The 25442-nt window shown below is 36.9% G+C and overlaps 1 protein-coding gene across 1 annotated transcript in view; it reads left to right on the top strand.

Annotated features, from left to right (window-relative positions):
- Positions 1 to 1560: 1560 nt before the first annotated feature.
- Positions 1561 to 25442, top strand: part of naaladl2 (N-acetylated alpha-linked acidic dipeptidase like 2) — a 341534-nt gene continuing 317652 nt past the window's right edge. The window contains exons 1-3 of the mRNA XM_085348789.1: positions 1561 to 1729; positions 3369 to 3546; positions 5677 to 5838. Of these exons, the coding sequence (XP_085204915.1) occupies positions 1561 to 1729; positions 3369 to 3546; positions 5677 to 5838 (509 nt within the window). The remainder of the gene's footprint in view (positions 1730 to 3368; positions 3547 to 5676; positions 5839 to 25442) is intronic.

Genomic DNA, 25442 nt, shown 5'->3' with positions numbered 1-25442 from the left:
CCCTTCTGGGACACATCCACACCCAAAGTTTGTCTGGAGCAACTCTTGAAAGGGGGTTAAAGTAACCACAGTTGTAAGCCCATTCAATTGCTAATAATAATTTTAAAATTAAATGGCCTAGTGTAAAGAATACTTAAGGACAAGTAACATTACAGTATAAAAAGGCTTAAGATAAGTACAATTACACAAAAATGACTGTAGTAATGAGAAGAGTTGTAACTTATTCGCAACCAATTTAGTTGCTATTTCAAACCCGCATCACCAACTTTCATGTCAACATGATTATCTTTTTGTGTCCTTTCTTCTTTCGTTTTTCTTTGAACCAGTTAGCATTGAATAAGCTGCCAAGTATGAACTGGTCAATGTATGCAGAATAAGGGCCAGTAAGTTTGACAACCAGTCTGGTGCTGTTCTTTATTTATTCTCTCTCTCTCTCTCTCTCTCTTTTTTTTATCCTACCACAAGCGGTTATTGATTGGGCAGTTCATTTGCCCATTCATGGTGGACTTTGATGGAATAGCGTATAAAAAGCACCGTTAAACTTGATGACATGCTGAGACACTAGCTGGGAGATTTTATAAACCTGATCTTCACTCAGATAACACAGACACATACACAAACAGACACGCAGTCAATGCATGCATGTGATACCAGCCACACTGAGATTTAATGATGCTGTTAAGGAGCTGTATTGAACCCAGAGTTGGTTTTACTGGCCAAAACACAACCAACACGTATACTATCCTACAGTCTCGACAAATTCTGCATCCATAAACACAAACTTGCACACACACACACACTTACATTTACTTAGATCCACTACTTAACTTGCCTTAACAGCTTGTAACCGGCCTTCTCTCTGTCATTTTAATGTGTATAAATGAATCGCAGCCCCCTGTGGTGCTTTTACTCTTCATAATTGTGTGCTGAGAGGCTCTGGTCAGTCACTTAACCCAAGCAGCTTTTAACCACATTTATCAAATTTTATTCTTTGTCCCACACGAATGTAACATCCATTACCTTAAGTCAAATGAGGCAGTTTTAATCCGACCCAGGTGGTGGACTTTCATTGCACACTGCCTGGCTTACTTCCAAATAAGTCTCAGTAGACACTGCGTATGTCAATATATGCAATATGCTATCATTGTCTAAAATGGACTGCTCTAAGAATCTGCTTACTTTTTTGGTCATTAAAAGTTGTTGCAACCATTGTATATGTTTTTTCCTTTTTATTTTTACTTTCAGATAACGAGAGGAGATGATGCTTTTAAGGAAGGCTGATCTATTATGCTCTGTTTCAGCTGAAGCAAGTGATTTATAGCTCACATTCATAGTGGTATTAAATATAAGAAAAGGCAAAAGAATGAAAGTCCTGTGATCTCAATAACAAATAACATGGAAACATTTGCACCCAGGGTTGTACGAGGATTTTAATGTTTCCTTCATGAAACAATTTTATTTTTTTTATAGCATCAGAAACATTTCTTATTCATTTGAAACTTGTTATTATATAAAATAAAACCAGTTTTAATTATTTACATGTGTGTTTCAGGTAAGATAATGGCATATAGGAAGGTGTGTGATGCCCAGGGTGGTCCGCTGGTCGGTGAGGTTCTGCACTGCTCTGGAGGTCTAGACCTTGACTGGGATCTGGACAAGGAAGAGCTGCAGGAACCGGGGCCAAGCATGGACCGCATGCAGATGCAACATATAGACTGCCAGAGATCAGGTGAGGTTTGATTTCATTTCATTTGCAATTCCCTTTAACACTTTCTGTTTGATAAGATATCTGCTAATGGTTTTAAAACCTTTTAAGTACCCTAAAGCAAAACTTGAGTTTCTAAGCTTTGAATGTCTCCGTTTAAGTTGTGCCTGAAGTTCAGTATAAGCAAAAGCTCTCTATCCTATGCCTTCTGAAGCAAGTAGGCTAATCAGTTTAACGACTGAAAACCAAATATTGATTATTTTGTCTGTTTTCTCCTAATTACAGTAAAAGGTACATATTAGAAAGTTATAACCCAATCCAATCTGCCTGTGGTTAAAAAGACTGAGTTTCAAATTCTTTTCAGTATGATTGGCTTTATTATTGCCTGAGATTAATTCCATGATGATGTGCTAATATGCTCACAATGGTTATTTATTTGACATTAGTTCAGCATGTTAGCATTTACCTCCCTAAACTGAGTTTGATGCAATGTTATGGTTTTGGCAGAGAAAACAAACTAACTAACTAACAAAAATATTGAACCCTTTTAATCTCATGACTGATTGATTAATTGATACTTTTATTTTGAACATGTAAATATAACTAAAATGATCATTCATAACTATATACAAGTCTACACACATACAATGCACTCATAAAACACTTTTACAAACCAAAACGAGCTACATTTTTACATTGGCCTATAAACCCTGTGATTAAGACCCCACTAAATACATGTGCCTTGTAAAAATGATCTCTTTATATTTGTTTTATAAACTGAGTTGTGTTTGAAATTATATCCATGTAACGAATACTCTAAGGAGCTTGGAAAGAAAAGCGGCTGGATTTCTTTAAGTTGCTTGAAGACGTTTCCCCTCTCATCTGAGAAACTTCTTCAGTTCTAAGGTCAAATGGTGGAGAGTCCCAGATTTAAGCCCTGTGGGAGTATCCCCCCACGAGGTACAATGGACCACCTAGTGATCCTCTACCTAATCACATGAGCCAAGGTGTTAAAACGGGTGTGGGTCATAATCAGCCAAAGTTCCGGGTGAGCTCATTGTGAAACCTAGCCCCACCCTATCATGTGATTTCCTGAGGTCAGATGGCCCAGGATGTGAGTGGGCGTTAAGGCGTCTGGGAAGGGATCTCAAAACTGGATTATAGATGGCAGAAAGTTGATGTCGTAAACCCCCGCCTCTGTTCAAAGATGGTCATGCACAGTGGACATAGATGGCTTCTTTCACTCCTCTTTCAAACCATCTGTCCTCTCTGTCCAAAATGTCAACATTGGCATCCTCGAAAGAGTGTCCTTTATCCTTTAGATGCGGATGGACAGCCAAGTCTTGTCCTGTGGAGGTGGCTCTTCTATGTTGTGCCATGCGTTTATGAAGTGTAACAAATACCTTAATGAATACTTTCAGCTTGGGTTACTCTCACCTTGATCAACATAAATGAAGACAAGCTTCATTAGAATACAATTATACTGCTCCATCACAGAGGGACACATTTTCTATATTCGTGCTGTTTATTGTTTTTAATCTTATGAAGTTATGTAGCGTTGTACTTTTTTTTAACTTCATCTTTACAATTGTTCCACACACGAACTCCTGTGACAGTAATGCTGTAATGTTGACTTTAATTGTGTTCAATGCTATAATTTCAGGGTGTTCAGACCCTGGTCCTGACCCTGACCCTGAACTGATGGAACCCATCCAGCCCTCTGTATCAGTTTCACCACATGGACGATTTGAACGACTTCAAGAAGATCCCAACTACATCTCCCACTTCACCAGGGCTCCTGGACATAAAGGACAAAGACGGCTGCACTGTTTCCTAGTCAAGTAATTTAAGAAGCACTGTACCTGCCCACACTCACCTTTGTAGAATTTCTTTCACTTTTGAACTTAGATCATATTGACAGTTTATGCATTACAATGATGTAGCAGATGATAATGAATAAGATATAGGAGTTTAAATATGGGAACAAATAAGACTGGAAAATAGAACCATGAAGCTATAAAATAAATATGGTGTAATTTCAGAATGGATGCCATTGCGTTTCTTGGTTATTACAACATACTTTTGCTCTATATCTTGCCTTTGACAAAACTTTGCAATAGCATTATTATAATTTAAAAAAAAAACAAATAAGCAAGGAAAGAGTAGTAATGCAATTTTGGAGTGAGTTAAATTTTAACCCATGCAGTCAAATTTTATCGTTTAAACTCTGTGGACAAGGCATTCAGGGCCTTCATTTGCTAGAAGGTAATGAAAACACTGGTCCAGGAAACATTTTTTTCCTCTTGTCTAACTTATGAGATCAACCTTTGCATTACTCCATAAAAAAAACACTGTCCATTTCCCTAACCCTTAAAAAAGTGTCAACCACTTCTTAGTTTCCCTGTCCCTTCAAACAAACTGAAATCAGCTGCAAAAAATGCAAATAACAGCACAATTGGAACCATAATGTAATTACTGATTTTAGTAGAGTAATGCACTGTTACATTACTGCGTTACTGATAAATGTAATGTCATTACATTATTCTTATTGCATCTTTGGTATTCGTTACACCCAACACTGATGACATTTATCTGTTTTTATTATATGACTCTTGCCATTCGTGTCTATACCAATGAATATTTGTTCCCTGCATATTAATTGAATTGAAAGTGGAACTAAAAAAGTCCTTGTCCTTTTTCCTCTCACTGCTGACGCTAAACATCATCTAATCTGAATGTTTCACTGAATTTACTTCTTCCTCTCGCTCCTTCTTCCATGTCTAATTATTACATACTGTATCTATATTACCCTACTCAGTGCCATTAATGTACTATACGAGAAAGTTTGGGAATGGTCCCTGTGTTCTTAGACGTCCTGTAATTGACAGCACCTGCTAGAATGCCTTTTGAATATTAAACTTTACATTATGTGCAAGCATTGTTTTACTTTTAAGACTCTCAACTTAGTTAGATGACTCTATTGATCTGTATTTCCTCAAGACAACAGTAAGTTTATGAGGAGTACTTATGACCAGAGTTATCAGTTGTTACTTTCATTTTTTTGTTATAATGTTTCGTAATAAATGTTTGGTGGTTCTGAAATAAACAAGCTGCCAAATAAGACTGAATTTTATTTACAAATAAACCATTGTTTCAACTCATTTAGGGACTTACAGGGGGGTGTGAGCAATGCACTTTTCTCCAAATTGTGTTTCCAACTTCTTCATCTAATCTTCAATGTCAGAAGCACATATTACCATACACATATATCCAAATGTGTTTTTTAAATCAAGAAGATAATAAGTCTTAGAAAGTGTACTACAATGAGATTTTCAGCAATATAGTTAATATGATTAAAAGCAAGAAGAAGTCTGCGTTATAAAGGACTGACTTCGGTTGCAGGACTGATCGAGTCCGGCATATGCAAAATACAGGCTGTTTAATGTTGTTAAATAGTCAGCACTGATTTTTTAAATTTGTTTATTAATGAACAAAAAGTTATTCTCAGTGTTTAAAAAAATAATCACACAAAAAAAATCCACTTTATATTGGCATGTATGTAGGTGTAGATCTCAATTTAGTGTATGGATATTCTACAGCAGTTCTTTACCTAGGTCTCAGATAGATTAAGAAGGGTAAACTAATTATCTGGATAATAAATAATATATAAAGCCAAAACTAAATATGCATCAGATAGGCTGTGAACATCAGATAACACCTTAAGCAGCTGCAAGCTTTGGTTGTCTTTAGAAATTAAGGTATTTACATTTTGTAAACATAACAGATTTTTTTCAGTATGACTCAGGGATAGGCCAAGATCAAAAGATATATACATTCCTAGCTAAAGCCAGATGATACTGATTATTACATTATACAAATATATCTAATACATCTTAATAGCATCTTTGATTGCTTATATAATAGAATAACTTTAACATTAATATGTGATTGCTCCCTTCTTTTCTTTGTAGATACTTCCTGGCAGGGGTGGCTCTTTTTGTCCTTGGTGCCCTGATTGGTTGGTTTACTCACACATCTACTATCAAATCACCTGTTCTGCCACCCGACAGCTCCGACCTGCTGGAGGAGTTGTTAAAAGGAATTACCGCTGACAAGATAGATGCCCTTCAAAAGTAAGCCCCCAGTTTCAAAATTTACATTGCCCTTCTTGAATTAAACGCTTTTCTTTGAAACCACTCTTTCAAAAACACTATTCAGCTCAGTAAGGTTTATGTACAGACTAATTGCGTTATCAATGGTATTATCATAAAGGGAAAGCAATATGGCTATGATGGAGTAGGGCCGAATGATTTTTTTAAAAGAAGTAACACAGGTGGACAGAGAGGAAGTCTCTGTCTACCCGTCTGAGGGCCCCTAACTTCACTATTATTTTCACTTGTTACCTTCTAGCCAGACACTGATCTATTTATAGCCAAAGAAGAAAGAAAAGATCCAGAGATAGCAGAAAGAGAGAAAGGGGAGAAAATGAGAGATAAAAAAGTAGCAGGTAACAAATCTTTTTTTATTTTTTTAATTTATTTATTTTTCTAATACTGATACAAACCTCCAACCTGAACGTTGTTTTCTCCAAGCCAAAGGATCACAGGATGCCTGGGTGTATGTGTCTGTGTGAGATAACAGGCTTTGCCACTGAACTGAAACAATCATGTCACCATGGTTTCTCTCTGAGTTTTCCATGCTTTTTATAATTTATTTTCTCACATTTATATTTCATGGTGCCAGAAACACCCCCATCCAACCTTCCATAACCACCAAAGCTACCCACACACACACTTACACACTACATCTCTACCATCTGTGTGAATGATGAGGTTTTTCTCCATCGCAGTTATCAGTGAATTTAAATGGTTATTTGTTGCTCCTGTCAGTCCTTCATGGAAGAGTTTGTCATTTATTTTAACTAAGAACATCAACACATATGACTAATGTTTTAGATAGGTGAAGCATGAAATTAGAGGAGTGGTCTGCATTAAAAAATGGTGCTAAAATAGAATGTACATACGTCATGGTCTTTGTAGACATTATGGACACCCAGCTTTGTGAACACAATAACTCGAGAACAGGACCACACAGGATTTTCAAATTGGTAATATTAGTAATAGCATCTGATAAAAATGTCAAAAAAGTACCATTACCTCATGGTAAGGAATCCGATCACTAGAGAAGGAAGTCTTCTAGGACATACCCTAACTGGATCATCTAGAAAGATGAGAGGTAGCACTAGCGGCAGTTTTTTTTTTTTTGGGGGGGGGGGGGGGTTGTGACAAACAACCCTAAAACTAGCCCTCACGTATCAATTCCTCTCAGTTTCCATTAAGGATATATTTAGGCTTTCTTTAATAATGGGAAAAACAGTTTGTTGGGATGCTGTGGAAAAAATCAGAATGCAGTTTAAAACTAAAGAAAGAAGGCAGAAAGAATTATCTATATGAAATATTACAAGGGTAAGGTAAAGGTGGCAAAGCTAAACACAATTCATGCAGATTTTATTATTTAGTTCCAATGTACAGCACTTTGCATCAGCTGTGGTTGTTTTAAAGTGCTTTATAAACAAAGATGATGATGATGATGATGATGATGATGATTGCAATTTTAGAAATAGTGATGCATGTGTGGTAAATGAATTGATTCCTTTATAGTGCTTTTGTACTCTTCCAGAGCGCTTTATGCAACATTCACCCATTCACACCAGCACTTTTTCCCACCTAAGCTTAAGTGCTTTCTCAGAGAGAAAGTTGAGGTTAGTATCTTGCCCAAGGATATTTGGCATGTAGACTGGAGCAGCCATGGATTGAACCACCAACCTTCTGATTAGATTATGCTTTACCTCCTGAGCTACAGATGGGGCAATTGCGGCTCAAGAGCTGGCAGTTTGACCACCGGCTCCGACAGTCTCAGTCGTTGTGTCCTTGGGCAAGACTGAGACTGAGACTGTGAATGTGTGTGTGTGAATGGGTGGATGGCTGTATGTAGTGTAAAGTGCTTTGGGGTCCATAGGGACTAAGTAAAGCGCTATACAAATACAGGCCATTTTACAGATACCCCTGTATCAATAGTATATGTATGAATAAAAGCAGACCTCAACATAGAACAACAGAAACTTGTGTAGACAAACAGCAGGCCCCTGTGCCATCATCCCTCTTTCTCTGGTTCAAATTTGCAAATACATCAGGACTTTTCCCTGGATCCAGTCCAATAGATGTGGTTAGCCACAAATAAATGATAAATTATTGTAGCAAATATTCTTAATCATTTTCTCTTGTTTCTCTATAATTTTACTTCAACAATCCTTCCCATTTACACCCACAACTTCAAGGCTATTATTGAAAAAGCTTCACAGTTAAAGGTGAAATGTGATCATTACTACACTTTGAAGGGGGTAGTATGTAGTTTTATATTGCCATTCATTGAAACTGATGGCATTTAGGGTTACTCCAGTCATCTCCGTCATCAATTACGATAATGATTCTATATTCACAATCATATGTTATGATAAAAATCTGTTATTTATGGACTCTTTACAAATAGATAGATACTTTAGGTATCTATAGTTTGGTTCAGTGGATATTCCAATATTTGCTTAACCTAGAGTCTGATCATTCTTTTTTTACTATTTACTTTATAAGGCACAGAAAACTGTGAAAAAAAGCTATCTGACTTTATGTTGAGTCTGGGATAGCAAAACTAAGACGGGAGCAGACAAAGCAAAAGAGACACATGAAAGGACTTCTGAAGACAGAGAAAGATGTAAGAGGAAAAAGGGGAGTCTAAGGAGATGATGGCGGAAGGGGAGTGTATTTAAACAGCTTTGCTTGACTAGACAGGGGAAATATCTTCGTGTGAATTAATTACTGTTTGGTTTGCAGGAATCTCCCACATTGAGTGATTATTACATTTGCATGAATAGCTCCCACATTCAACAAATAACAATCAGTGTACATATTGTTTGGAATTGTGACTGTCTTTGCACAAACTAATTAAGTCCCCTTTTGTTTATTATATAATATTTCCAATCTTTGGCCTTGTTTCTTAGCAAAATAGGGGGTGTCACAGCAGAAGAGAACAGACTTTTTTTTTCCAAGCTTGTCACTGTAGAAAGTTTATGCAACCAATTCTTTTTCAATTTACACTTCAAAGAGGTGTGTAAGCAAGCAGAGCTACTTTGAGAGAAAATGGATTAAGTTCAAATCCTTAGAAGATGGGCTGTCACTGCTAGTATCTTTGCCTGTCTAATACTTATATCTCTCCTGCTAATTATACTCCTGTAATACATTTTTGAGCTATATGGAAGTACATTTTTTTGGTTGTTGCTTTTCTGCATACAGGTCTGCACATATCTCAAATGTGAACAACTGCCTGTGGTTTTTAAGTTTTTAGAGATTTTAGGAGTAAATTATGACTGCAATCACTGCAAATTCCGGTTTGGTGATATGATCAGATGGCAAATCTTTATCTAGCTGATTTAGTCTTATCTAGATGATATAGATCTTGCTGTGCTAGCACCAGAACAAGCAGTAACATACATCACAAGCTATTAACACAAAAGTGAATTAAAAAAAAAAAAGCTTAAAAGTGGACTTTTAAGCTTTGTGGAAAACTGCAATTTTAGATAACTAGCTAGCAGATGATGGCTGTTAAAACAGTGAATCTGTCTCTATTTAGCTTATTTAGCTCCATCTACTATTTTGTGTGAGTTTCTTTGTAAATTGCCTATCGCTTGACTAAGTGTGTCAATTATTTTTGTTGTACATTTTTATGTGATGCTAATGACCAATGCAGAAATTTGAACTTGCATAGTTCAAATGTCTTGATATCTGACATGCTTTGTGGACAGTACCAGTTTTCTCTGCATATTTGGAAAAATAATGAAAATTATAATGAAAATAATGAAATTATCCATGTTTGTTGACTGAATGGCTCTTTGGCAGTAGAACACATATTATATGTGCTAATAAAATAATCAAAAACCTAAACACACCTTATAGCCTTGTTAAAGCTACTGTATACATGTTTATTCTATTTGGTTATTGAAAAGAAGGGTTTTAGAGGATTTTGTGCAAGAAAACTAAACTACCAGAGAACTGGTCATGGAGAAAGCTGCTGAACGTGAAATGAATATGGGTGTCCTTGATAAGATTACTCGGTAAAACGTCTGACTTCTGGCTTTCTTAAATTATTTTCTTTTATTTTTTATGGAGTGTGAGCAGTGCTAGATACTTATCACTGATTTAGAGCTGACCACGTCCTCACTATTTGTAACTCTAATGTATCTACTACCTGTTCTTGTAGTAATGAAAAGTTTATCTAAGTAATTGCCAATTGGACCAGCTTTTTTTCTTTCTTTTTTTTTTACCTCTAACCACTTGAATGTCTCTAAACGTCATTAACTTTTTATGCGCATTTGGTCACCACATTGCTGTGCATTGCTTCCAGTGTTGACACGGCTTCACTTATGAGGCCGTAAATCTTTTTAGGATTTAACCAAAATCTCACAGAGCAGGCACTTCCCTTACCAAAGCCAATGCCCATTTTTGCACTTTCTTTAGAGAAACAACCCCTCATCTTCAGCTGCCTGTAATAACTGCCTCTAAATAAGAAAATTTAGATGAGCTTGTTTGTGTGTAGCAGACATGCTTTCGATGGGTGTTTCGTGTACAGTCACGATCCTGCTGTGTTGCAGTGTGACCCATCATCTATAGGTTCTCATCCATCTTGACATCACTGCAGCTCATTTCACTGATTACTTCATCTCTTCATTAAAGTTAAGTTAATCACTGAAATCAGTTGCTTTAGTGACTGATTGCAGAGACTCTCTGGCCATGATAGCACTGTAACCTTTCTATATTGATGGAAGTATAATTAAGCTTTTTTACTGTGTTTCTACTCTTTATAATTATGTGTATGCGCACAAGTCCACATGAGTGAATTGACGATTGTAGGCAGAACCGAGGAGATTGTGCTACCAGAATAGAATTTTGCAGACATTGAGGACAGCTACAAGTACCTTGGAATCCTATAGGGAAATGGGAACCATAAAAAGGCCAGTAAGAAAACCACAACCACCAAACATCTGCAGAGTGAGTCAAGGCCTCAGAAGTCAGCTGATTCCCATTCAGCAGTGCCTAGGGCAATCAGCACCTGGTCATCATATACCCTGCTGGACTAATCAGTTGGCCAAAGGAGGAGGTGGATGCCACTGACATCAAGACAAGAAAGCTCCTTACCATGCATGGCATGTCGCACTGGCAGACTTAACAAGTGGCTGATATCAAGAAATCCTACCAATGGCTGGACTGAAAGACAGCACAGAGGCGCTAATCATGGCAGCACAGGAACAAGCTCTAAGGACAAGTTCAGTAGAGGGTGAGGTCTACCACACCAGGCAAGGACCCCAGGTACAGGCTGTGCAAAGATGCCCCTGAGCCAATCCAGCACATAACAGCAGGGTGCAAGATGGTAGCAGGCAGGGGATACATGGAACGCCACAACCAAGTGGCCGGTGTTGTATACAGAAACATCTGTGCCTGGAAGTACCAAGGCGAAAATGGGATACATCCCTAGGGTGGTTGAGAATGACAAAGCTTATGGTTTCTGAAAATCGATGTTGTTTTAAGTCATATTCACACAGACATATAGAATATTCCAAGTAATATTCCATGTCAAAAGACGTGTGTGTGTGTGCAGTATCCTAACTTGAAATGCAGCCCTTATCAAAATAACACCGAGCAACATGACAGCCATATCAATAACACTGTGTTTGGTGTTTCCAATAACATCAGACTGTAAATGGTAAATATGAAGTAGAATAAATGAATACAAATCCACAGCATAAGTAAGACCGCATCCAAACTGAGACATTATATAATTTGCAGTAGTTCCATTTAGATTATTCCAATGTTCAGTGCCAGGGTTTTGTGTTGAAATATAGACATTTTATTTTCATGAACGTGATTTCTTGCTCATATAAAGCAATCAAGGGAAGCACAGAAGAGCAAAATACAGTAAGAGGGGAATGAAGGAAACAAATGAAGATGGAAAGGGTAAGCAGTCAACAGTGTGAATAAAAGGAGAGGGAAAGAAAAAAGAGGCCATATTTGACAATGACACTAGTCTAACATGGTGTTTGCTGAAAAAAAAAAGAACATGAGAACAAGAAATAAGTTTAAAGGTACTTCAGATAATCTTTTTTTAAAATTTCTTCATGTAAATTTTTAACGATGATAAATGTGTGACAATAGGGGAGGAGACATTTTTAAAGTCATTTTTTAAATAAAATAAGCTTATTTTCCTGATATGGAGATGAATGAATGATTATACAGGGATAGAAATATGAGATAAATGGACTTAATGTATTCCTATGCCACAACTAGTTCTTACAATCATGAAGAAATATTCTATATTGTAATGGCAATAAAGTGAATGAGAGAATAAAGGGAAATGTTTAAATTGCACTGAGATCTACTTGGGTTGCTGTGGGGCCCAGAAACTAAAATTGGCTGTGCTGCTTTAAAACCAAGGTTGAGAATAGATTTAATATATGTTTTAACATTTATTTGTTTTACTCAAATTTAAATAAACATATTTACTGCCTTGCTTCACATTCACTCTATTTGCACTTCTGTCCAGAAAGTATGGCATCTCAGTATTCAGTATCAGTATCTCAATACAGTATTACAGTATTGTCTGTAGTCCAGAGAGCGAAGGCAGCTGAATTAATTACAATGCAACTTTTACACTATTTTTTTTTTTTTTTGCTCTAAGATAAAGGTAACAGTAACATTTCTCCAGTTTATGCAAGTCTTTCTGTGTCTTGGATAGATCAAAAAGAATGGAAAGAGAAAGGCCTGACACACAAAGGCCTATAAACCTAACAGTTACCCTCTGACAGCCTCTGGTTGCTAACGAAAAATGTTTATGAATGGTTTGCAAAAGTTGCAGGGTGTTACTAGGGGAGATCAGTTGCAAAAGGTGCTGCACCAAATCTTTCCTTGTGAAGAAATACTACGTTTTTCTTTCTGACAGACAGCCTGGTGGCTGGTGACCAGTCCATGGGCCTGTGTGACTGGGCCAAAATCTCAACAGCACTGATAAATAACAGTGGGAGTCATTTTTTGAACTGAGAAGAGCATACCTGTTCTCAAAAGACACACAAGTCTTCTATGGTGCAGAAAACTGAACCTGTCTGATCGGCCATAAGTTCTCATCTACCGATGTGCTGCTCTGAGAGGTTTCCTAAGTATTATGTTTGAAAGAGAACAAGAGACACTTGAAATCTAAATATTGTGATAATAATAATACAGATATTCTTAAGCAAATATGAATATCATCTTGACATTTGGGCTGCTGCATTTCTGCTTATTTCATCTCTTCATATTTAAGTCAGCTGGTAAGGCATAAGTCCTGAAATCAAGCCTTAGTTAAAATTTATGAAAAGTCCGCCTATCAGCATAATGTAAGATATAGTTTGTGTATCCCAGCTTAAACTTAGAAGAAATAGCAAGTAACAGCAGGAGTACATAAGAAACTGTGAGAAAGTGATGATACTGTTTTTTGCTGAGAGTGCATTTCTGTTGCTCAGTTAAAGCTCTGCTTCATTACGAGAACACACACTCTCTAAGATCTGTGGTTATGGAGCATTAGGTGCCGGTGATATGTCATGTGTCACTGTTGTTTATAGATATGCAGTATATTTGTGATCACAGACTTTGTTTTTTGATGGCAAGGGTTGATCTCCACTTTTTGTCCAAATTGATGTGAATAGGAAACCATATAACACTTCAAAATCATATTGATTGCTTACTTTTACAGTGTTTTAGGAATAACAAACTCAAAAATTTAAAATTTAAATGTGCCACATAACCAGATTAAGAAATCTATTACCATTTTGTCTTAAAATTATTTTAAAACTTATGCAGCAGCACAGTGCTCTGAACTACTGCGCACCTTTCTGTGTTTCTTCTGCCTTTTTGTTGCGACTTCCTGCAACAACCTTCCGTCGTCAGGAACTGATAGACATCGACCTCAGCCTGAAACCGGACTTTATTTGGGATTGGACAGTATCCTACCCAAGATTGTGATACCACTGGGCACTCCGTAGGTTATTGTGGGGAATAGCAAGTGATGCAGACAGTGCAGGGAGCGGTAACAAAAGGGGGGGATACAGAGCTGACTAACACGTCCAGCTGCGAAAACAACAACCGTTATGCCAATTGATTGATTGGTAATTTATTTCAAACATGCAAACAATATACAGATACATTTATAAAAGAAAATAAGAGAGAGAGAAAAAAAATACTATACAAAAAAATCAATACGTTTCAATATAGCTGCCGTTCTGATTCATTTACATGTTGAAAGGGAGTGGGAAGAAGTAAACACTTATTTAATCCCAACCCTTTGCCAGTTAATATTTAGTCAGCTTCCTTACTGATATAATTTGTAATAAAAATAGTGAACAGATTTCTGATATACTATATACTATAATATCACATCATGAATTTTTTTTTAAATAGAGACATTCACTTAATTTCAATATTTTCCTTTTCTTTATCGTTCGAGAAGATCATATTTTTATAACTCTTTTTGAACTGTTTTATGTTTGGACATTGCTTTTATTCCATATTCAGACTGTTCCACAGTTTCACTCCATGAACAGAAGCACAAAAGCTTTTTCTTGTAGTACGTACCTTCCCTGATTTGAAGTTACAAAAACCCCTTGAATTATAACTTCCTTCTTTCAAAAACAACATACTCTGAATATTACCTGGCAGTTCTTTAGTTTTTGCTTTGAATAGAATTTGTGCTGTTTGGAATTTCACTAGATCGTCAATTTTCAATATTTCAGACTGCAAAAATAGTGAGTTTGTATGTTCCCTATAACCTGCATTGTGGATGATTCGAATTGCTTTTTTTTTTGAAGAGTAAAAAGTGAATGTAATGTGGTTTTATAGTTATTGCCCCAGACCTCTGCACAATAGCTTAAGTATGGTGAAACCAGTGAACAGTAGAGAATATGAAGTGATGTTCTGTCGAATACCTGTTTTGCCTTGTTTAGTACTGCAATGCTTCGTGATACTTTGGAATGAATATATCTTAACATTGTAATGGCTGTAAAGCCAATCATGCTCCTTTGCCTTTGGGGAGCAAATTACACCTGCAGACAAGCCACCGTTCTCTGCAGATCACTTGTATGTTTGGATTTGTTGATAAAGAGGAAACTAACTATAAAATTTTGCAAAAACAAGAAGTAAATAAGAAGATTGTAGTTGCAACAATCTAGACTAACCAACATTAGCTTCTATCCCAGTAAGTTGATTTTGTTCATTTAGATGCAGTTTTCAGTGGGAGAAATGTTTTGCCACTTGGATGAACAAAATCAACTTTCTGGGATTTCCTTACCTGAATGATTGAGCATCCATCGGGACATTACCTTTTCAGTTTTGGTGTATGTTCCCTGGTGAGCACAGATGGAATATAACCACCTGTTTTGTCAAATTCTGGCCATTGAAGCTTAAATAATATGAAATGTACTGTGGCTGTTGGATTCTAGAAGTATTCTTAAAATAATATACTGAGAAGATTTTTATTTAAAAGCAAATCCTTTTTACCAGCCTCACGCGGATGCATAACAATCATCAAAAGACAGATTACACTGTTACACAAATTTTTGACCTTCCAAATATAGAGATTTCTTGTATACCCTGTGATAGATTAGTATTAGCCCTTCAGTTGACTGGCAACATGTAGAGGGTGTACCCCATCCTTTGGAGTTAATCTTATATGATTTTAATGAATCAGTTTCACAGTTCAATTCAATTTTATTTATGTAGCACACAACAGCAACAGGCAACATGACGCTTTTTATATTGTGAGGTAAAGACCCTACAATAATAATAACAGAAAAAATCCCAATATGTAAATGACCCTCATGATCAAGCATTTGGTTTTGAATGATACTGCATGTGTAAGTACATTTGTTCAGTAGAGAGATTTGACCCTCTTGTTTTGTATTTGTGTGTTCTTTTCTTTATTTTCTCTAATAATGTAATATATTACAAAGTAATATTATAATGTAAGTTTGATCAAGCTGTGTTGATGTCAAAAAGCAGCAATAAATACCATAGTTTCAACAGAGAAATTACAGTATTCCATTTCCGGGTCCACGAGTCAACTTTGCAAGTTATGTTGAAGCTGAATAAAACGAAAAAAAGCAATTCAGCAATAAAGCAAAACGCAAGGCTGAATGTGTTTAGAGTGAATCTACTCTCATCTGTGAAAAGCACAAGACCCAGTGTTTAACCCACCAGTTCTGATATTGCATGGCAATAATAATAGAGCACAGGGCCGACTATGTTAGGTCAAAACAAACACCCCCATGAAGTCTGTTTCCGACTGTTTGGTAAGAAACAGTCACACCGGTGGCCTCCTGGATGTTATTTGGTAGGGCTCTGGCAATGCTCATCCTGTTTCTCCTTACACAAAAAAGCAGATACCTGTCCTGCTGATAGGTTTAGAACCTTTCACAGCCCTGTCAAGCTCTCCTCAAATAACTGCCTGTCTCCTGCATGTCCTCCATGCTCTTGAGACTGGGAGACACAATAAACCTTCCGGCAATGGGACATGTTAATGTGCCAACCTTTAGTTGGACTACCTGTGCAAACTCTGTAGGATCCAGTTATCACCTACCAGTAGTGACACTGACCCTATAGCTAAATAGAATAGAATTTGGATAGAATTCAACTTTATTGTCATTGCACATGTCACAAGTACAAGGCAACGAAATGTAGTTTGCATCCATCCAGAAGTGCTTTAGCCATAATATAGATATATTACAGAAATGGGCCTGTTATAGGTATGAAGGTACAAAATATGGGTCTATTATGGGTAAGTTACAATGTAAACGATATGAAGGTATGTTATGAATATGCTATAACTATAAGTATGTACAGGCTGTAGTGGGTGTGCAAGCTATGTACAGGCTATGAACAGGATATAAATATGAAAACTATATAGAAATATGAACTATAAAGCTATACAGAAATATGAACTATGCAAGTTATAAACAGTTGTAAACAGTAGAATTATAATTATCGTATTATACTGAATGATTGTCTATACAGCATTTACAGTTGTGCAGTTAAGATAAGTGAAATATGTGGATAATTTCTTCAGAGGCTGTAAAGTGCTAGTGGTTGTGAGTGATGGTTCAGTCCATGTTAGTATTGTGTGTATGAGGGTACAGTTGTCCATTTGTTAGTTTTTGTCAAATGTGTGTGTGTAGATGGTTGTGTGTGTGTTCAGTTAATGAGATTAATGTGGGTCAGGTGTCAGGAGGCAGAGTTCAGGAGTCTGACAGCTGTAGGGAAGAAGCTGTTCCGGTACCTGGTGGTCGTAAATGCAAAGCTAGTGGGAAAAAAACAGTAAGAAAAGATTAGAACCACATCAATATTCCAGACGTTTACTTGACTTGATGCTATACTCTGATTAAAAGGTGTTCCTTTAAGTTTTTTGGCCAGTGCATTGTCTTTGGTTTGATTTTCGTTTTGATCCCATATATCACTGAGAGTATTTTTAAAATAATTGTAATGATGCTCTTAAATGTATGTAAATATCTCTAGATGTAAGTGAGTTGGAAGAACAAAAAAGGAACCAAGAACACCGTTTACAGCCAAGCCTATTAACACTCTTGTTCTACCACTTTTGAAATGTTGTGTAACAGAATATTTTCCGATCCGAGGCTCTGGATCTGATCCAGGGATACAATTTGTTACAAAGCCAAAAGGCACTGATGGCAGTGTTTTTTTCTTCTTCTCCTCATGGTTCTCCTTTCTCTGTCTTTCTCTGTCTGCACTGTGCTTTTCACTCTTTCCGACTCACACACGGACACAAATAAGCGTACGTACAGAATGTGCATAGACATGTTTAAATTGGTTTTCACAAACCAGTACCTAGAGTTTCACACTTTAACAGTTTTGGGCGCAATTAATTGCATCGTTCTTTCAGTGCGAGTTACTGTGTGTACTTCAGTGGGATTTGAGTGAGGTGCTGTTGTGTTCTTCAATAGCTTGTAATATTAGCCTTATTATATGGCTCAGTCTTTGACTGAATCCACACCTTGTATGTAGATTACTGAAAAGGGAGAACAGAGCAAATCGAACTACTGCATTACCAAACTGGACTCATTGGCTTGAAGACAGCTCTTCAGTCCACTACTATGTTTTACAATTTCAGTAGGGGTAATAACACATGAATGAATAAGACACACTAAATCATGTGTTGATTGTCTTTTGCTTTGGGGTCATAGGAAGGCAAGTTCTGTAAAATGGTGGGAGGGAGGAAATACATTATTATTTAAAAAGTGTGTATCTTTTATTATGATTATGTAGACACATTTAAGACAGTAAGTTTCCTGGAAGGCAATCTGCTTCTTTGTTTATGTTAGGCTATAACATCAGGGAGGTACATCTGGACAGAATTATAAAACACTGTACGCAATCAAAATATTAACCATAAGTTTAGCTAATGCCTCTATTACCCACATAAAGCACTGATGTAAGAATCATAGCGTCACTTTAGAATTATATGACGAGGTTAAAGACACTGATATACACATATCATTAATATCTACATCAAATTTTCTTTCTGTGCACCAAATAAGTGCAATTTTTGTGCAATGCAATTTTTACTAGATTTATGAAATATGTGAAATATGTTTAAAGGGCAGTTTGGTTCTTACCATTTTATGTATCTCAGTGCTTGCATTCTGCATAGTACCATGCTGTTACAAATCACAATTTGTGACTAAATAATCTCAAATAATAGTATTCAAGGAAGAAGTAAAAAAATAATAATTTTCACCTTGATAAATTAAATTTTAATCAGAATCAGAATTGTGTTTATTGGCCAAGTATATGTGCAGACACATACAAGGAATTTGGTTCCGGTAGATTGTGGCTCTCAAGCACAGCAATGTAAATCACACACACACACGTGTCTATATATACATTACACATGCATACACATACATAAATGGCCTGCATTTGTATAGCGCTTTTCTAGTCCATAGGACCCCAAAGCGCTTTACACTACATTCAGTCATCCACCCATTCACACACACATTCACACACTGGCGATAGCAAGCTACATTGTAGCCACAGCTGCCCTGGGGCGCACTGACAGAGGCGAGGCTGCCAGACACTGGCGCCACCGGGCCCTCTGACCACCACCAGTAGGCAAACACGGGGTTAGTATCTTGCCCAAGGATATTTGGCATGCCAGGATGCAGCCTGGGATCGAACCACCGACCTTCTGATTAGTGGCTGACCTGCTCTGCCACCTGAGCTACAGCCACCCCAGTAATAAGACATTACTGGGGTAATGTATGTGCATACACATACATACACAAATTTAGAAGTGTTTTGCATTTACTCAGGTTATCTGCATCTAATATCACAGTTTGTTTGGTAACCTGAATCATTTAAGTAAAAGAAATATTCAAAAGAATAATAAATTGGAAAGACGGCATACTTTTTCACGGTACCGTGGGCCTATATTCATTTGAAAATTTCTACATCACATATTTGTGGGTAAAACATCTGCACACAGATTTGTGCCTTCTCGCTGTTTATGATCTGATGCAACTTTTAGAGTTGGCTCATCCACAAGTATGTGGGGGTCTGAAGGATCCAAATGATGCATATTTTGTCAGTAGAGCATGAATGTGAGTCTCCATCTCTTTGCCCTACAATTTGTGGTCTTGTCCCCACAGACAGTACAGTACAATGTACTCACACTCGTCCTGAAGCACACTTCAAGGAGACTTTAAAGGCGTATCTGAATATTTGTGGTCAGAGGCAATATTGATATTCATTATATTTATGATCTGTTTGCTCCACTTACTATAAAGTTAACTGATACAGCAGTTTGCACCTTAAGCTTCTGTACAGCGATGATTTATGACGTTTTCTATATTGACAGCACTATTGAAATAAGTGACATTTGCAGTTACAAAACAGGATGCAAAGACGCAAGAGATTTTCTGTCTCTGGTTAGTTAGTTTGACAGACTTGTGCTTTTTCATGGCTTTGAAAATCAGCCAAGATCATGACCTTGGGAGAAAAAAGCTAGCTAATGTATGTTTTGATGTCCTTATATTTAACATTTTTCACATGCCAACTCCACTGCAGTGGGCCCTTAGTTGCTCATTGGTGTTATTTTTAGCTTAACTTACTATAACATGGTCCAATTAACCAGGGTGGGTTTGGTGAAACATGCTTTCCTGTACATTTAAACACACTGAAGGGAAAGTCTTCCTGAATGAGATTTTTAGCTTTGCTTTAAGTGGATGAACTGAAAATGTATTCTGATTTGCAGTCAATTACTGCTCCAGAAGACAATTTATGTCTAGTATCAACCCCAGTGACTCCTATAGTCTCTGCTACAATATCCATCTCACATTACATATTGCTATTTACTGCGGTTATACTGATTCCACCTACACAAAATCTTTTACATTTCTTGTGTTTGTGTGTGTGTGTTTACATTTATAATTTGTGAATTTGCCTCAAAGCAAAGATTTGGATCACATTCTACAAAGGTCCTGGATCACACTCAAACATAGGTTGTCATCTTTTTATATTGTACCTTTCTTAACTGACGAAGCCTGTCAGCATGACAGCTAGAATTTGCTGCTCCAAAAGTGTCTGGGAAGCCTTTTCTTTGACAGGGGTGTCTTTATATGCTTTACCAAATCCCTACTGATAGGACACCAAATCCAGAAATTATTGGTGTAATATAAAAGTGTTTTTGTTTTGCCTCAAGATCAAGATGACTGTGGCAACACTACAGTATGGATCATGTGTAATGAGAACACAAACATTCTCACAGAAAGAATTTATTTGTGTAGAAGCCATGATTTTTTGGATTATTGTGCTTGTTGTATCTTATTAGCTAACCAGAAGGTCTTCTATGGACATTACCATTCATTCAAAATATGTGTGAGTAAAAAGGTTTAAAGCATAAACACATGACTTTAGTCCCGCAAAACAAACTTTTGTCAAACATTTAAAAATAATGTAAAGTAAATGCTTTATATTGGTGTAATGATCCTGCAGTTTCACTTCACACAAACACACACGAAAACACAGTTACCCTTCATGCGTCCGCTGATGCATGCTAGAAATTGGAATACTGCTAATTTCTGACAAGGTGTCATGATAAGAAAAGCAATCCAGTTCTGATTTTCTTTTTTGTTGTGTGCAAGCTCGTGCACTATTAAAAATTATTGTTTTGATTTTTTAAAAAGAGAGAAAAAATTGTCACAGTTGCATAGATGAGTGATAGCTTACAATATAAGTGTATCTGCATGTGTATGTGTGTGTGTGTGTGTGTGTGTGTGTGTGTGTGTGTGTGTGTGTGTGTGTGTGTGTGTGTTTGATAGACAGAAAGGTTTCGTTTAAGGTCAAATGCCAAGGCTGATCCAAACAATCTACAGCACAGCAGTGACATGTGTCATATTCTATTTATTATCATAATGTCATGTTGAAAAAACATCAATCCAGTCAAAAGGGTCAGTAGTTCACAGTCCAGTTTAAGTTTAAAGTTTACAGAGGCCAAATACTGCAAATGCTCTGTAAAACTGAGCAGAGCCCAGCCCAACCCAACCATGCATAATCCTTCAACACGACAGCACAATGCAGTTTGTTTTGACTCACTCATACTGCATCCAGCTCCTAATAATACTCACTTACTCAATAGTTTTAACCCTCTCAAGGCAGATTTGCAACAGTTCAAAACTAACAACCTGATTACCCCACATACATATTTTATGAGTTTATTTTACTCAGAAGTACCACTGCAGGACTTGTTTGTGCATTAGCAACAAAAAGTTTAAAAAAAAGTTTGAGCCTGAGAGGGTTAAAATACTCAATATTCTTACGGCTGAAAATCTCAATAAATTTGGTATTTCCACTTGTTTTACCAGTAAAATCACTATGTCCACCTGTTTTACTAAAATAACTAAGCTTTTTTTTAAAAAATGAAACTAAATATGTTTTGTTGTTTTAGAGAAATTATAGCTACAGCAGGAGCAAATGAGCCTAGAGCTGAGTGCCAAAGGCAAGTGTGTTTAAAATACTGAGCCAACAGCTATCACATTTGTTAGCCGTTCACCGGACTTGTTAACAATAAAAAAATGTGAATAAAACAGTGTTAACATAGTCGATGTATTATAAAGATGCCAGGTCCACCGCCTGCATATCAGAATATACAGCACGGCAACAGTTTACAAGCTAGTTTCCTTTGATCATACTGCAAATGTCTTACAATAAGTCAGCAAAGATGCCTTAGTCCAGTGTAAAAATCTATACTATGGGAGCATATGAGCTATTAACTCCTATTGATTCCTTTATTTTATATTAGCTGATAACCTGAACTGCATTTACAGAATAATCTCCACACGATGATCATCAGAAAGAGTTTGTTTGAAAGAGAGAAAAAAATTAATTGATAAAATAAAATAGCGATAGAGAGGCTTTCTAATGTCACTATTACTTTAACTTTGTGTCGATAAAAATGCTGCTACGATGAGCTCCCGCTGTTCCGTAATGCAGACATGCTCAGAATATCCTCCACCACTGTGCATCTGGGGATAGATTTAGGAGTTTGGAGTGCGTCTGGTCTGATTTCAGTGCTATTCTCTTCTCTATCTGTGGAATGTCTCATTCAAGAATGACAAAAGTCTCTGCTGCTTTTACAGTTCTTGCTGCTTCACTCAAGATGTCCCATCCCTTTTCTCCTCATGTAACATCCATCATTTCTTACACTGCCGCACTGAGACATGACAGACAAATGTCAATGCTGCGCAAGTTGATGGGCTGTAGGTTGTGTTTGTTGCTGAGATGTGACAAGACAGTCAGACATCAACTAAAAGGTTACATGGCCAATCAGAGTCGAACATGGCTGGGAGCTGCCACGACCACAAATCAGCAGTGTTGATGAGGGCTGGTGCTAGAGGCACTCAGTGGGGAGAGTACGCGTGCGTGTTTTTGTGTATTATTTGCCATCAGAACAGATGTCTCTGCAGCCTGTCGTTTTGATGTAGACATGCATCAAACTCTTTTTCTTGATGGCTGCTGATGAGTTTGACACATTACAACTAAGTATTTAGTTGCTAGTGGGCAGGTACACATATTGCTGCTGGGTATGTGTATAAAGTTTTTCTTGGGTTTTTTTTGTTTTTTTTGTAAAGGAAAGTAGGTTCCAAAGTTTTGTAGTCATTAGTCTTTTTTTTTTTCTTTTAGAAAGCACTTGGAATTTCCCTCGCGTAATTTCTACCCTCATACTTGCAGAGTATAAATAAAAAAAGTCGGTATAGTCGTTTTTCACAGCTCAGTGCAAATTACAGTGGAAACTCATTTATCTGGAGCCAGTGGGAATAGAGGCTGTTAAGATGGCTGAGACTCATTCACTCATCCAAATGCTCACACATGAGGCTCTACTAGATTGTATACTATTTGGTAAACACTTTGCTTTACACAGTAAATGTGTACAGTTTTATTGGCTCCATTGGGAAATCATCTTGGCTTTTAGCAAAGGTGCGGCCATGGAGTGAAATTGTAACCGTTATACTTCCAATTTTATCACATTTATCTTTTTACAATTATTAAGTGTGTCTTAATGAACAGGAATATTAATGGTGATAATTATAACATGTGCAGCCAACATGTGCTTTAAACAAGTGTGCAGTATTGTCTGAATAAATTTGAAGGTGTATATCAACTAGCATGATGTGAAGTCTTTGTCATGTGGACAGCTGTAAAATTTTCCTTGTGTGCATTTAAGAAAGAAAAGTTTATTTTCTTGCTTCTTTTTACTCATTATTATGATTATACCTAAAAGGCATTAATCAAGGTTTCTATTAACCAATATGCATCCACTTACTGTCCCACTCTCCCTCTTGTGAGTCCCTCAGACTGCCCAGCTGGGTAATTACCAAAGCTTGTAATAAGGTGGGCACCGAGACATTAATGTAGTTTAGTTCGTCATGGTGAACGTGCTGAGACAAGCCATCCATTTTCAATTATAGTTGCATGCATGCGTGTGTGTGTGTGTATCATCTGACATACTTGACTTGTAGACACACACACATGCTCACATATACTTATAAACACGTCCCTGGAGTGTGAAGCCTACAGGTAATTACTTTACCACAGAGCTGTCTGCCACAGCAGTGTCCCTCTGATCAATACCTGTGTTAGCAGCAGGTGCAAGCAGCTTTATACAGTGAAACTTCCCCAGGGGCTTCTGTTAAAGCTGTACATGTGGCTTATAAAAGAGCTCGTGGAATAAAAGTAAATCCTTACAAAATACCCTTTTTAACATGTTTTTTTTTTTTAATTTAGTAGTGACTTAACCTTTATTTTCAGAGGAGAGGATCTCGAAATAATTTTAAAATGCCATGCACTCATGGTTACCATTTTACATTCACTCATGAAATGCACATAAACATGCGTTCAGTTTATACAGTCCAACAAAAGAAAAAATCGAAGCGTTCCAGTATTTTATTATAACGTGCCTTATTTAAGTGGTGCAATCAAAACTTAAAGAAAAAACTGTTAATAATTAAGTCTGTTAATATGTATGCATTATACCCAACTTCCAATTAACTAACAGCCCCCAAATCACTAATCATGCAGTTAATTAAGAAATGAAAGCTAAAAGGAGGATGGCTTCTACAACAGACGAGTTATCTTAAGCTTTACGTTCTAGAATGACTCACACATCAACTTTTCTGAAAATCAAGCTCAGTGATCTTAATCATGCTTTATCTGTAATACAGCTGAAAAGCAGCTCAGGGCTTGGAGTGATCTACAAGGACAAGTGGCTGAATATTTGTAAAATTAAAATGAAAAGACTCTTAGTTATCTGCAAGTTTTTTAAAGCAGTGATATCTGCCAGTGCAGAGGTCATTGTATTAAACCATACTGACTTGTTAGGTTTCTGAAACTTCTGGGCATTCCAGAATTACAGTTCATCTTTCATGGTCAACTTACCAAAGAAGCAGTCTTTTGTATACTGTAGTTGTGAGCTAAAAATGCAGACACAGCACAACATTACAGCATATACACTGAATCTAAAGTCCGCCTTTATGTTACTAATCTAATATATTACAGTCGCATTCCTATTTTGACTGTATTTTTACATCGTTTTTGAAATAAGAACCTAAACTGGCAACAAACTGCAGTAAACAGAAGTGAGACTCCTTTTTTTTTTTTCAGAAGAGCTGTACGGCAAGGGTGGGTGGTGTCACCTGACATATTTCTCTGTACGGTTAAGTACATCATTCCTGAGACTCAAGGAATGCCAGGAGTTGTGCTTGGTGGGGACCTCATTAATAATCTGAGGTATACAGATGGCACTGTAATAATTTCACCATCTGAAGAATAAAAGAAATAAGAAAATAGTCGACATCATCAGTGAGAAGAGTGAAGAAGTGGGACTGGTCCATGAATGTGGATGTGGCACTTTATACTATAAGGTAAAGACCCTAGAATAATAAAAAAGTAAACAGAGAAAATCCTAATAATCACATCACTCCCTCTGAGCAAGCTCTTTGGCAACAGTGGGAAGGAAAAATCCCCTTTTAACAGCAGGGGGACTAGATTTTGATGTAACATCTGGAAAAATCAAACCAAAACACTTTTGGAAACCATGTCTA

The sequence above is a fragment of the Diplotaxodon limnothrissa genome, linkage group LG23 (genome assembly GCF_057381915.1).
Source record: "Diplotaxodon limnothrissa isolate DT_005_m linkage group LG23, D_limnothrissa_male_GT1.1, whole genome shotgun sequence".
Lineage (NCBI taxonomy): Eukaryota > Metazoa > Chordata > Actinopteri > Cichliformes > Cichlidae > Diplotaxodon > Diplotaxodon limnothrissa.
Note: the sequence above shows the minus strand (reverse complement) of the source record. Positions and strands in the feature narration are given on the sequence as shown.